Genomic DNA, 13,145 nt, shown 5'->3' with positions numbered 1-13,145 from the left:
CTCTACGCAAAAATTAAAATTGAAAACTAAATCTGAAATTACAACAACAAATCCATACAAAACCCAAATGAAAACGCCAAAGAGTGAATACAAAAGGAGCGACTAAGTTTTGAAACCCTTACACCGATCTTGTAAGAGAAGTTGAGTTGAGAAGCTAATTGATATTGGTCAAAACCGACGAAAGGTGTAAAGGGAGCGCACCCTTCAAGTTCTGTCGGAGAATTGAGGAGGAATGAAAGCGAGGAGGACCTCGAATCTGAGTTGAGAAAGGAGGATCGATGTTACAATCGCGGTAGCAGTCGGAGAAAAGAGGTGGTAGTTGTTGCTCCTTAAGAGTGAGTACCGACGTGGGGGGGGGGGAGTGGAAGATTTCTGGAGGTAGACGAAGAGAGATCTAAGAAAGGGTTAATTTGGGAGAGAGAGGGACCTCTGAGGCTCTGAGTGTGGCAGAGGAGAAAGGGAGAACTTGGTTAATTAGGTTAGGATTTCACTCATATATTCCTTATATTTTATTTGTCATTTAGTTATGTGTTTTTTTTTGTTACAAAATTTAGTTATGTGTTTTTTAATACTTACAAAATCATTGTTAGTTAGTACCGGTGACAATTAAGTAAAACTATTAATAAACTATTGTGAAATACCTATTGTTCGAAGCATATCAGATAATGCTTTGATAATATGAAAAACCTCATTTAGTCTTTGAGATAATGTCTAGTTTTGAAACCTCAAATATGGACAATGGTTTTGATGCAAGATACAAAATAGTCTTAAACGACATCTGACAATGATCTTTCAAAAGCTATTGTCTGCATCAAAACTTCTGAACGTTATTATGAAACTATTGTCTGATTTTTTCACACATTGATTTTTTTTGCATGCATTGTCTATTAACTATTGTTTAATTGACATATTGAGGTAGTGATCATATGCTACCTAATTTAACATTAAAAGAAAGTAATAATATTTGTCACGGCAAGACAAAGTCGTCGCAAACTCATCATTAAATTGCCACATTTTTTAGCCGGCCCCCGTGGTAAATTTTACATCCAATTGCCACGGCATAACTCTGCCGTCGCAAAGTTATTAGATGTTTGCGATGGGAGACAAATACCGTCGCAAATTTATTACTTTTTAGACACAACTCGTCACTGCCGTAGTTAATTTTTCTGCGGAACAAATGCCATAGTAGGGCCGTCGCAAATTCATGACTAATGGCGATGGCAAATGACACCGTAGAAAAATCTAGTGGCTAATTGAAAATTGTTTTGTAGTGATGGCAACAAAAGAAAAGAAGCAGAGAGGTAAATGGTCATGATGTTGAAGAGGAAGAGAATGATGAAAATAGTGATCATGATGTTGAAGAGGCAGAGATTGATGAAAATAGTGATCATGATGTTGAAGAGACAGAGATTGATGAACATAATGCATTTGTCTAGGGGCCTCTAATTTTTTTTTTCGCCTTAAGGTTTATTTGACACAGGGCCGGCCTTGGGGATACTTAACAAATGTCCCCTTAGGCCATATTTCTTGTAGTGAACTATGCAAAATTCATGGTATGGTCGCTTCAACATAATTAGGCCTTCCCACCATTTTGCAATTTCAAAATATGGCTAGCTTATCAATATGTTTTTGAACCACACTATCGAGATTCACTTGCGAAAAAATATCGGCCGAACAACTAATCACTTGAAATGGATAAAGAAGAAGAGAAGAAGAGAAGAACAAAATAAAAACTAATTTTCGAGACAAGCTGTGAAAAGAAACCCACATATATTTTTCTTTTAATCCACATACGCAACATACCTTTTAGAGTGTTGGCGCATATTTTGTCTTGTTGAGCCGCAGATATCGACTTGTTGATTCAACCTAATTGATTAAATCTAACCAAATATTGAAGTATGGTCAAACAAGATGCTCATTAATATTTAGACATTTGTATCATCATACTTTGAAAACCTCCTTACCAATCAAGTGGATACTACACCTATGAATTCATTCGAATAAATACTAATATATTTTGTATTTTAAAGACTCTCTTATGTGAAATATAGTAGAAATATTATTTTAGTCATTAAAGTATGTTTCGATCGACACTTTGATCATTGAACTTTTGAAAACTTCACTTTAGCCATTCAACAATATTGCACATATGTTACATTGGTCTTTTTATCTATTTTCTTTGTTAATTGAACGTTAAATCTTATTATGTAGGGTCATATTTGTCATTCCAATTAGAAAATAATCACAACAGTTTGTTAGAGAAGAAGAAAAAATTGTCATTTGATTACTTTAATTTTCAAACTACAGTTCGAGTTAACAAAGAAAAACAATGAAAATAAACGAAATGAACAATGTGACATACAGTTGGAAGACCAAAGTGAAGTTGTCAAAAGTTTGATTACCAAAGTGTCAATTGAAGCATATTTTGATAACCAAAGTGATATTTCTTTCATGAAATATATAACAACAATTACTTGAGATTTCGAAGTGATTGGTGCTAGAGAAATAATAATAATAATAATAATAATGACCCATTCTGCATCGTCTGCAAAAGCTTTGATTATTAGAGATAATATGTATGCTTCAAACTATTTCCTGTTATAAGACATCTTTATATATCATCAATTGTTTAACTTCAAAATCACGATGTTTGGATTTGACAATGATAAATTGAAGTGAAAATTTTAAGAACGATAGTCACAAATGCTCCACTCTAATTTAAAGGTAATTTAGTTTTATTAACTTCAAATTTGTACATGACGTCTATAATCCCACTCAAGACTTGTACTTGCCATCAACCAGTGGGTTTGTTTCAGAGTTTTTTTTTAAAAAAAAATTTGCAGGAGTAATTATGTCCACCACTCTTTTTAATGCCCTCAGCTTCCGAAGACCAAACCCCTAACCGTCGTATCACCGTCGACCTCCCGAACAACACCGCCCCCTTCACCGACACCTCCGCCTACCAACAATCCCAAAAACACTTCCTCTCCCAACACCCACCTGGTTGCATCATCATCGACGTTTTCCACCACTAGATATTATTGACTCTTTCTAAATCCCAAGAATTTCCTTTAATGAAGGTGGGTTCTTCTCCTGTTGTGTTATGCAGAACGTTAGCCGATTTGGGCCACATGAGAAAGTGGCTTACAATTTTGAGCTATTCATGATCTTGGGTATTCCCGATCGGGTTGAATTGACGAAGTATATGAGTTGGAGTTGAAGTATGGGCAGTTAGAAAACAAGAGCTTTAAGGGTTGTGATGAACAATTAGTTGGAGTTGAAGTATATATGGTGATTCTTTCATGATGATTTGGGGGATTGGTCTATGCAATTGAGACGAAGCTGTTAAGTCCTCACCAAGTAGCTTAGAGAAACTGAAGTGGTGATTGAATTTGTTAGATTCAATTATTCAAAAGACACAATTACTCTTGTAAGATAGACAAACAATTTTGAATGAAATGGAGGAGTTTACGACATGTACAAGTTTTGAGTGGGATTATAGACGCCATGTATCCATTTGAAGTTAACAAAACTAAATTACCTTTAAATTAGAGAGGAGCATTTGTGAGGTGCCATTCTTAAAATTTTCACTAAATTCAATATAAAGTTCAGTACTGTATCTTCATTCAACTCGGCACTATAACTGGTCGTTGACCTATAGAGCGGCAAACAAAGTGACACATTTTGTTGTTTCATACTGGATTAGGTGTCATCCTAACTGAATTCAACACTCCCTAGCTTTCAATCTTAATTAGTTGAAATTCTTATTCTTGATGGTTCCCCTTCCTCCTCCCTTATAGAGGTGAGTGTATGTACTCAATAGTTTCTTTCAATGTTTCTTCCCTTATGCTTTAAACTTTAAATAAATATTATTTCCCAATTACTAAAAAAAATCCATGATATAATATGTACATTAATCAATTGCAAGTGTAGTAGCTTGGTGTGCCTTGTCAACGCTGTTCTCACTGATGACATAAGGAAGGTACGTGGTTGATGGCATTAGGTTAATCCTCATCGCTGTGAGGGATCTGGTTAACGGTGTGCTTTTGGTTGTCAGGTTTGATAGTTGCGTGCTTAGATTGGGTGCCCAAATCAATTGGGCCTTGACGTTCCTTTGGGGGTTGTGTTGTACTTTAGCATTTGGGTATCTCTCGACGGCTTTAGTACGTTAATACATATTTTTAATGAGTGAACATAATTTGCAGTTTAAGGCACTGATTCAGTTATTTGGATTCATGTCATTATTTGTAGGCATAGAGACAGTTAGAATCTAGTTTCCAAGTTTTAGTTATTTCACATTATTCTATTTTCTCGAAATCATATAAAATGCGTTCCATGTTCATTTTAATTTAATTTCTTACATCTCTAATATTTGACATTATTACCGTTCTTAAAAAGGAAGAAGGTAAAAAATATAAATGTCACCAATGAGTTTGATGCATCAACGATAAAATCAACCAAGGTACTCATATATCCTAGCTAGCTCAAATTTCTACATGCGTAAGCCTCACCATCAAGTCAGTATATATAATTTTTTAAAATTTGTCCATAATGTTTCACATTTGATTCGAACGAAAATGAAGTGGCAAACCTCCAACTTCCACTCTGCCTACTTTCCAAAAATACCCTAAAATCCACCTGTCTTTTCCAAATTTACCTCACTATGAACTAACACGCGCAAAGTCTAGGCTGTAGTTGCCAAGGACATGCAGAAAAACCAGAGCTAGCTTAGATCCTTTTAACAAACAGCTAGTATAGGGTGTTCTGAAGCATGTGAGGACCAAAAACGATGGTGCTTAGGATTCATAGGCCATAGCTATCATCCTCTTCCTTTTAAAACATCTTCAGGCTAGGTTAGTTTCCTTTCAAATACCTAACCACAACAGTAAAACAACCAGCGCCTTCTCTATCTTCCTTCAGAGACCCTGCTCCCATTTCATTCTTGAACTCTGAAACCCCCATAATCCCAGAAGATTAAAGGGTTTAGAGTAAGGAGAGAGTGAGGAGGAGAGAAGCAGGGTCTCTTTTTTCATTTTCAGAGAAACTTTATATAGGATAGGTACGTAATACCCCGTACAGGTTTAGGGGAGATAAAGGAAATTGAAATGTGTATGAAAAACGAATAACCTAGCTAGGTTGTATATGCAGTTTCGAGATAGAAGAAGCTGAAATTGGTTTGGCCTGTGGGTGAAATTGTCGGGATCGGTGATCTTCTTATATATCTTCATCATCATCATGGCACAAAACATTGACGGCATTAACAGCGGTGGTGTTGTGCTCGGTAGCGAGGGAAGGCCTTCGGAGACAAGCGGCGGAATGGAGGGAAATACGGGCCTAAAGAAAGGTCCGTGGACGGCGACGGAGGATCAAATTTTGATGGACTACGTGAGGAAACATGGCGAGGGAAACTGGAATTCAGTGCAGCGGAATTCCGGTCTCAACCGTTGTGGAAAGAGTTGCAGGCTCCGATGGGCCAATCATCTCCGCCCTAATTTGAAGAAAGGTGCTTTCACACCAGAGGAAGAGAGGCTCATTCTAGAGCTGCATGCCAAATACGGCAATAAGTGGGCGCGCATGGCGTCTCAGGTAATTATATAAGTGGTTTTTGTTCATTTAGAGGTTTGATTTCTTCTTCATTAATATTAGCTTGCATGCCGATGCTGCCATTGTTTTTGTTGTTTTCAGCATAAACTTTATCTTTGGTTGCTTTTTCTGCCCTAGCTAGGCACCTAGAGAAATACATGATGGTAGGTATATATAGTATTAGTATACGAACGTAGTATCCATTCTTATTGAAGTTTGGGGTATTTTCTCTATCTAATAATCTTTGTTGTTCTTGATTAAGCTACCCGGACGAACAGATAATGAAATAAAGAATTACTGGAACACAAGGGTGAAGAGGCGACAACGTCAAGGGCTCCCTCTATACCCTCATGACATTAAACAATCCCAATCACAACCAATGTCCTCTCTATCTATTCCCACGAGCACTGGCTCACCGCCCATAGGCCAAACTTATTCCTTCCAGTTTCAAAACTCATCGTCATCATCGCATGCTCATCAACCCCCTCCCATGGCCACCCCTACTCATCTCCATCACTCTACCCCATCCTCTCCCAAATCCACCATTAATCATTCCCTTCCTTCATTTGATCACTCCACCGACCCTTCCTTCACGTTTGACCGCCCTACTCCCATCCTTGGAGCCCCATTGCGGTACAAAAGGTACCGCAACATCCATGGAATCTCTCCTCCCGTTTCCCCAACCCCACAAAGAAGCAGCTCTATATTACGGACCAGCTCCATGCCCGACATAACGTACAATCAGCACTTTGCACCTGGAAACATGTCCATGCCGGACATGGCCTCATTTCAGTTTTATCCACCACGGAATTTCAGTGGGCAGTTGCCACCATTGCCGCAGTCCACCAGCACCGAGTTTGAATTTGGGGACGGTACCAGGTCACTCTATTCGGTGAAGTCATCAGAGCTTTCTTCAAGCCAAACTTTGTCACCGTGCGATCAGATCACCAGTGATAACAAGCTAAATATGGTGGCTGCAGCTAATGAGACTCATCGCTGTAATGTGTTGGAAGAGTTGCTACAAGAAGCTGAGGCATTGGCTGCTGTTGCAACTCCAAGGAATTCGAAAGCAGCATTTGGTCTATTGGGTTCATTTGAAAACAAGAATGTTTTGGATGATTATGGCCGTTTGCTGCAGGCTACAAGTTCCACAAATACCTCTTTCTCAGGTAAGTAAGTGATCTAGAGATGAATGTTTCTGTAAAACCTAGTTTTCTGAAAGAGGACCCTAGCTAGCTAGCTAGTATAACTCGCTTATTTCTTCCTTCAAATACATATATTTGCAGATATGAAGCAAATCCAGGATATCGATCATCACGACCACATGAATTATTCCTTGCCTGAAGACTTGTCGAAGCTGTTCAGTTTTATTCCTTCAACCGAGCCGGTCTCCGATTGGTACAGTACTGATAGTGGGGAACTCTCCAACGGAGGCCAGTCTTCTGGAGTAACCGAGGCTAGTTTTGAATTTGACATGCAGCAACATATGGCTTCGTTGATCCCTACTATTGTTGCCTCATCAACAGACCATGACAGCGTTCCGAACAGTTGGGACAACTTGCCTGGAATGTGCTGAGGATATCTATTAATAGCATATCATATTATAGATTATGAAATAAAAAGCTTCCATGGCTTGCATAATGTCCCTCCCCTCCCCCTCGAGAAGTCGAGATTTTAAAACATTTTTATACGTACCGTGATGGTTGCATACTTGTTCTATCTGGTGTTTTACGTACCTAATTAATATTGTTATGATCTTATCTTTTTTATCAATAGTATGTACATGCTACGTACATTGTATATAAATTATATACTTATGCAATAATTTTATTATAATCTATCAGCATACTTGTTATACATGCATCCATGCAGAGACGATCTAGATGGTAGGCTTTCTGGGCTCAAGCCTAGACAAAATTTTCCTATATATAAAAGTTAAGTGTATATGGGTAAGAAATGTAGGCTTGGTTCAATTGGTTAAGTGACTGATTCATCTTCTTCCGTGTGATTGAGGTTTGATTCTCCCTGTACTCAGGTTTTTAGTTTTCATCTTTCTTTAAAGCTTTATTAACATGCAAGTTTTCATAATTTTTTTCTTCTTTTAAAGCTTTGTTAACATGCAAGATTTTTTTTCCATCTCTTTTTCTTCACCTTCCTTTTCAAAAAAATTTCACTTTCATTCGGTATCAACATTGAAAAGGATTAGGTCATTGTATCATTTTCTCTTTCTTGAATTCTATTGAATAACAATATCGTCGAGCTTTAAAAAAAAATTAAAATCTCTTGTATATTAATTTTGTGAAGCATTTTCTTTTCCTTGGATGAGTCTCGTATGCAACAAGAAATTGTAAAAAAATAAAAAGACTTCTAACTAGCCTAGATCCGCCACTGCATCCATGTATAATGTATTTTTGTTGTTTAAAGAAGTTAATACTCGGAAGCATCCTTATTAGGATGATTTTGGTTAGCCATACGTTATCAACTTTTAATTCCTCTCAAGCCACTGCCACCCGCGCCGAGGTCTAACTTGGCCTGCATTCGCCGCAATGGCGGGTCTCTGTTGGTCCATAGCTGAGAAGTGCCGAGGCCGTCATCTAGCACGAGGGGATCAGCATCGTCAACAACTATATCTTCAGCCTCTCATGGTGACCTGTGTCGCTCTGGTTGTTCGGATTGGCCAAATATGGGGATTGCATGGGCAGCATGGCGTCTTGGATCGTTACAGCGTCGACGTTTCTACTATATTGTTTGGTTTTTGGTGTACGTGGGACGTGGATTCCAATCTATTTAGATTGCTTGTGTTGATCACAGGTCCTAGTATATATCTTTTTGTAATTCCTAAGAGAGATTTGAGCTTTCATTTGTTCTGATATCAGTATCTTTTTGACAAAACACTAAATCACAAATTACAATTAATTCGAGCGCACATAGCCATCCTCATGAAGTTTTGCTTTCGCCATCTCTTCTCCATGGGTAAATGTGCAAATACTCGGATAAAAAAAAGATATCAATTATATCTACACTTCTATTCCATCAAAAAACTTTATCTACTTCTATATTTTTCGTGGTTAATTGACTGTATCTTCAATTCCTTCAAATTTATGAATAATAAAGACCAGAAGTCGCTCAAAATCCTCGAATATATGTTTGTAATTTGGGACGCATTGATGCATATTGTTTTGTAATAAGAGTTACAATAAACAAGAAAATTACACTCGAGACCAATCGACGTGGCGTACATCATTCTAGAAATTTCAATGGTAGTTGGGCCTTGGCTTGTGAAGCCAATATATTCTGATTTTGTCCTATTTAAATTACACAAAAAGGTTGAAAAAGCAACTCAAGAACCCTGCAGAAGAGAAGAAACTCCTACAGAAAGGAGCTCAACCATGCCGTCGGCGCCATCGAATCCTCGTCCTCAGCCACCACAACCGAAAAAGGACCCCCTCTACGACTGCGGAGGTACTCACTTGTTGTTCTTTCTTTCACTTGAAAACTCCTTATAACTAAGAAAACACAAAACAAGACAAAGCCACCCTTTTGATCTGTAATCTGAATATGTTGCAGGTTGTGGGGAGGAAGTCCCTTTGAGGCCTGGGGATAAAGTTGAATGCCCCTATTGCAACTACCCAGTTCTATTCAAGCAGCGTACTCGTCGCAGTAAGCTCTATACCTCTTCATTTGTTTTCTTTCAATTGCAAATATGCATTTGTTTCAAGTTATATGTGAAGCTTATTTTGTCGGAAATCTGTGTTTGTCATTGATTGTATCAGTATCCGAATAGTAGAGCAACCCATCATCAGTGAGAGATTAAACCTGTTCACTGAAAATAATTATAATGAAAAGAGCAATGACAAAATCTGTTACAGTTTGTTTATTTATGTGTGGAACAGTGTTTAGATTGATGTTGCGTGTCCTGATGAATATAGGAGACATTGTTCTAAATTAATGGGATTTTGAAGTTTGTCGTGATGGCTTACTGTTTAGATAGTTGTGTAAATATTACCAATTGTGTTAATACATGAGCATATTGTTGTTGCAGTTGTGGAGTTTCAGGCACGTTTAACAAGAGAAGTTTCATGATGTATGAGCGTGGAATTGAATATAACATGGGATCTAATGTATAGAAAACAATTGTGGCTGCTTCTGCTTGGCTTATTTGTTTTCAGATTGTTCCAATGTCTCTGTTTTCTTTTGAAGCATGTGATTATGTGACAGTTTGACCTTATTGGTTTCATGGAGCTAATCAGCAGATTTGCAGCATGGCCGGTCTTATCTCTTTTACCTAAAGCATGGTGTGTAGCAGTTAGGCAGATTTGTCCGTAGCAGTTAGCATAGCAGTTAGCAATTGTGTATAATTGTGGTGTTGGTTTGTGTTTAAATAGCTTTGTAACACTTCACTCATTTTCATCAATACAATCAGAAAGAGAGAAAATTGCTCCAAACCACTGTGTTGATGTTTTTGTTTTTCTACATGGTATCGAAGCAGGATCATTAGGTCCTGCTTCTGTGTTCTTCTCTAGTTGAAATTACTCTTGTCGTTGCTTTGGTTTATTCTTAACCTGCTGAGATGGCAGAGGAAGCTTCCTCTAATGTCAATCCATTTGGATCTGTGACAAATTCTGTGTCCAGTCCTGGAGAGACAGACATGAACTCAAATCTTCGTTTGAGTTCAGTTCTTTTGAATGAGTTTAATTATCTTCCGTGGTCTAGAGCTGTAACCTTGGCTTTAGGAGGGAGACAGAAGTTGGAGTTTATTGATGGCACGACTGAAGCTCCAGAAGTTGGTGCTCCCAACTATCTACATGGCTCAGCAAAGATCAACTGGTTAGAGCCTGCATCCTTAACTCTATGGAGCCTAAGCTTGCAGATATTTTTCAGTATTCTGCATCTGCTTATCTCATGTGGAAAGAGATAGAAGATATGTTTGGAAATTTGAATAATGTCACTCGTGTGTTTCAACTGAAGAAGGAAGTTGCAAATCTTGAGCAGGAAGGTATGTCTTTTGTGCAATATCTTGGTAATTTGACAAGAATGTGGAATGAGCTTGATCTATATAGACCACAAACTTCTGATCTTGCCATTTTACGAAAGAGAGCTGAGGAAGACAAGATCTTTTAGCTCCTTGCTAACCTCAGTTCTGATTATGAAGATCTGAGGAGCCATATCCTCATGAATGCTGAACTTCCATCCTACAGAACTATTTGCAACATTGTCCAGCAAGAGGAAACAAGGAGGAAGGTGATGAATTTGGAGGTTAAGTCTATTACTGCAGAATCCAGTGCTTATGTCTCTAAATACAAACAGGAGAGCTACAAAGGGAAGAAGGCTGATGTTAAATGCAGTCACTGTGGAGGTTCTCATATGAGAGATAAGTGTTGGATCTTGATTCCCGAGCTCAAAGTCAAGTTTTTGAAAGATAAGGAGAAGGAGTGGAACAATAGTGGTCACAAGGCTAATGTGACTAATGTTTCATCTTCAGCTTCTACTAGCTCAGGTAGCAGCATTGACTTCACCAACAATCCTTGTGCTCTTATCAAAGACTTTGCAGTCTATTTACATAAGCAGAAGAATGATGAGGATTCGGTTGTGAAGAACATGAATCACACTACCTTGTTAAGTAAGTTTGCTGGGTTTCTTGCAGAAGCTGAACATATGAATAAGGATGATATCTCAGGTATTCTAAGTGCATTTAAGACTGCCTTATTTGTGAATATTGAGCATGATTGTTGGATATTAGATTCTTGTGCCTCAAATCATATGACAAATGACATTTCAAATTTAAAAACTTTTTGAGAAATTATCTACTCAAGTGTCAGTTGCTAATGGCAAGGGTGCAAATGTGTCTGGCTAGGGAAAATTCTGTTATCATCCAATAACGTCAATTCTAAAGCCAAGTTGATTCCTTCTTTTGCCATCAATTTATTGTCAGTTGGAAAAATTACAAAAACTCTGAATTGTCTTGTTATTTTCTCTCCTTTTAATGTCATATTTTAGGATATGATCACCAAGAAGACGGTTGGTGAATGTTTCTTTCTCAATGGACTTTATTATGCATCATGATCATCATTTGTGTGAAGTGTGCCAACTATCAAAATTTACTAGATTACATTTTCCGTCTGCTTTGTTTAGGGCTAGTAATCCATTTGTAACCTTTGTTGATGATTTTATCCATTTGTAACCTTTGATGATGATTTTAATCCATGTGTTCAAACAGTTTCATAGTCTTGTGAATACTCAATATTCATTCAAAATTCAAATTCTAAGATCTGATAATGGCTTACAATATGTCTAAAATCATGACTCAAATTTTGAATTCAAATGGAATTGTTCATCAGACAAGTTGTGTGGGAACCCCTCAACAAAATGAAATTGCTGAGAGGAAGAATCGAGATTTATTGGAAAAGACAAGAGCTTTAATGTTTCATGCAAATGTACCAAAAAAAAAAATGGTCTCAAGGAGTTCTCACAGCTACATATCTCATAAACAGATTTGCCTAGTAGCATTTTAAAGGCAAAATCTCCACTTGAAGTTCTAAAAGGCAGAATTTTGGATCTTTCACATTTGACAGTTTTTGGCTGTGTTTGTTATGTTCATATTCAAGCTAATCACAGGACTAAGCTTGATCCTAGAGTTGTTAAGTGCATTTACTTGGGGTATTCAAGCACACACAAGGGCTATAAGTGCTATAATACAGTCACTAGAAAAATGGTGATTTCAAGAGATGTGATGTTTGATGAAGGTATACCTTACTTTACCAAGAAAATTGTGAATGTTGATGGTCAGGGGGAGAATTTTGAGGATTTATTTCCTTTTTCTTATGGAAGTGAAGAAATGCTATATGCAGCTACTCCTAATTCTCAACCTACAGCTGAAACTGATAATCAGAATCTACAGGAAAATGATGTAGTTGATGAAAATGCAGAAAATGTTGATGTTGATCCAAATCAGCTTGAAAATGCTGATGATGTTCCTCAACAACCTCAAATTCCGAGAAACCCTCCTAGAGTCAGAAACCCTCCTCCAAGGCTAAAAGACTATTGGATTCACTTCCAAGTATCCATTGACTGAATTTCTCAGTTATCAAAAAAATTCAATATCTCATGCTTATTTGAGTGTTATTGACAGTGTTAGTGAACCACAAAGTTTTGATGATGTTGATCAACAAGGTGTGTGGAAGTAAGCCATGAAGGAAGAACTAAAAGCTTTAAAGGATAATAAAACATGGAGTGTTGTTAAATTACTTAAAGGAAAAAAGGTTGTGGAAAGCAGATGGAACTACAAACTAAGTTCAATTCTGATGGCACAGTGGAGAGATACAAAGCTCGATTTGTGGCTAGGGGTTTCACTCAAACGTATGGTGTGGATTATAAAGAGACTTTTGCTCCAGTAGCCAAGATGAACACAGTGAGATTATTACTTTCTTTTGCAGTTAATCATAACTGGTATTTGCATCAGATGGATGTGAAGAATGCATTCTTGCATGGTGAATTGCAGGAAGAAGTGTATATGAAGTTACCTCCCGGACATCCTCAATTTCATGATCCAGGCGTGGTCTGCA

The 13,145-nt window shown here is 37.6% G+C and overlaps 2 protein-coding genes across 2 annotated transcripts; both read left to right on the top strand.

The window, feature by feature from the left end:
• Positions 1–5,235: 5,235 nt before the first annotated feature.
• On the top strand, positions 5,236–7,159 carry LOC126788348 (transcription factor MYB101-like). The gene is made up of 3 exons (XM_050514323.1): positions 5,236–5,586; positions 5,846–6,752; positions 6,870–7,159. Exons 1-3 carry the CDS (start codon positions 5,236–5,238, stop codon positions 7,157–7,159), a joined length of 1,548 nt encoding a protein of 515 aa, XP_050370280.1.
• A 1,752-nt stretch (positions 7,160–8,911) lies between these two features.
• Positions 8,912–11,976, top strand: LOC126788527 (uncharacterized). The gene is made up of 4 exons (XM_050514528.1): positions 8,912–9,045; positions 9,151–9,243; positions 9,626–11,260; positions 11,922–11,976. Exons 3-4 carry the CDS (start codon positions 10,756–10,758, stop codon positions 11,951–11,953), a joined length of 537 nt encoding a protein of 178 aa, XP_050370485.1. The 5' UTR covers positions 8,912–9,045; positions 9,151–9,243; positions 9,626–10,755; the 3' UTR covers positions 11,954–11,976.
• Positions 11,977–13,145: the final 1,169 nt, after the last annotated feature.

Source organism: Argentina anserina, chromosome 3 (genome assembly GCF_933775445.1).
Source record: "Argentina anserina chromosome 3, drPotAnse1.1, whole genome shotgun sequence".
Taxonomy (NCBI): domain Eukaryota; kingdom Viridiplantae; phylum Streptophyta; class Magnoliopsida; order Rosales; family Rosaceae; genus Argentina; species Argentina anserina.
Note: the sequence above shows the minus strand (reverse complement) of the source record. Positions and strands in the feature narration are given on the sequence as shown.

Coding starts and splice junctions, on each gene's coding strand:
- LOC126788348 (XM_050514323.1), top strand. CDS start 5,236: ATGGCACAAAACATTGACGGCATTAACAGCGGTGGTGTTGTGCTCGGT. Junction 5,587..5,845: donor GGGCGCGCATGGCGTCTCAG/GTAATTATATAA, acceptor TTCTTGATTAAG/CTACCCGGACGAACAGATAA. Junction 6,753..6,869: donor CACAAATACCTCTTTCTCAG/GTAAGTAAGTGA, acceptor ATATATTTGCAG/ATATGAAGCAAATCCAGGAT.
- LOC126788527 (XM_050514528.1), top strand. CDS start 10,756: ATGAATGCTGAACTTCCATCCTACAGAACTATTTGCAACATTGTCCAG. Junction 11,261..11,921: donor GAATAAGGATGATATCTCAG/GTATTCTAAGTG, acceptor ATTGTTCATCAG/ACAAGTTGTGTGGGAACCCC.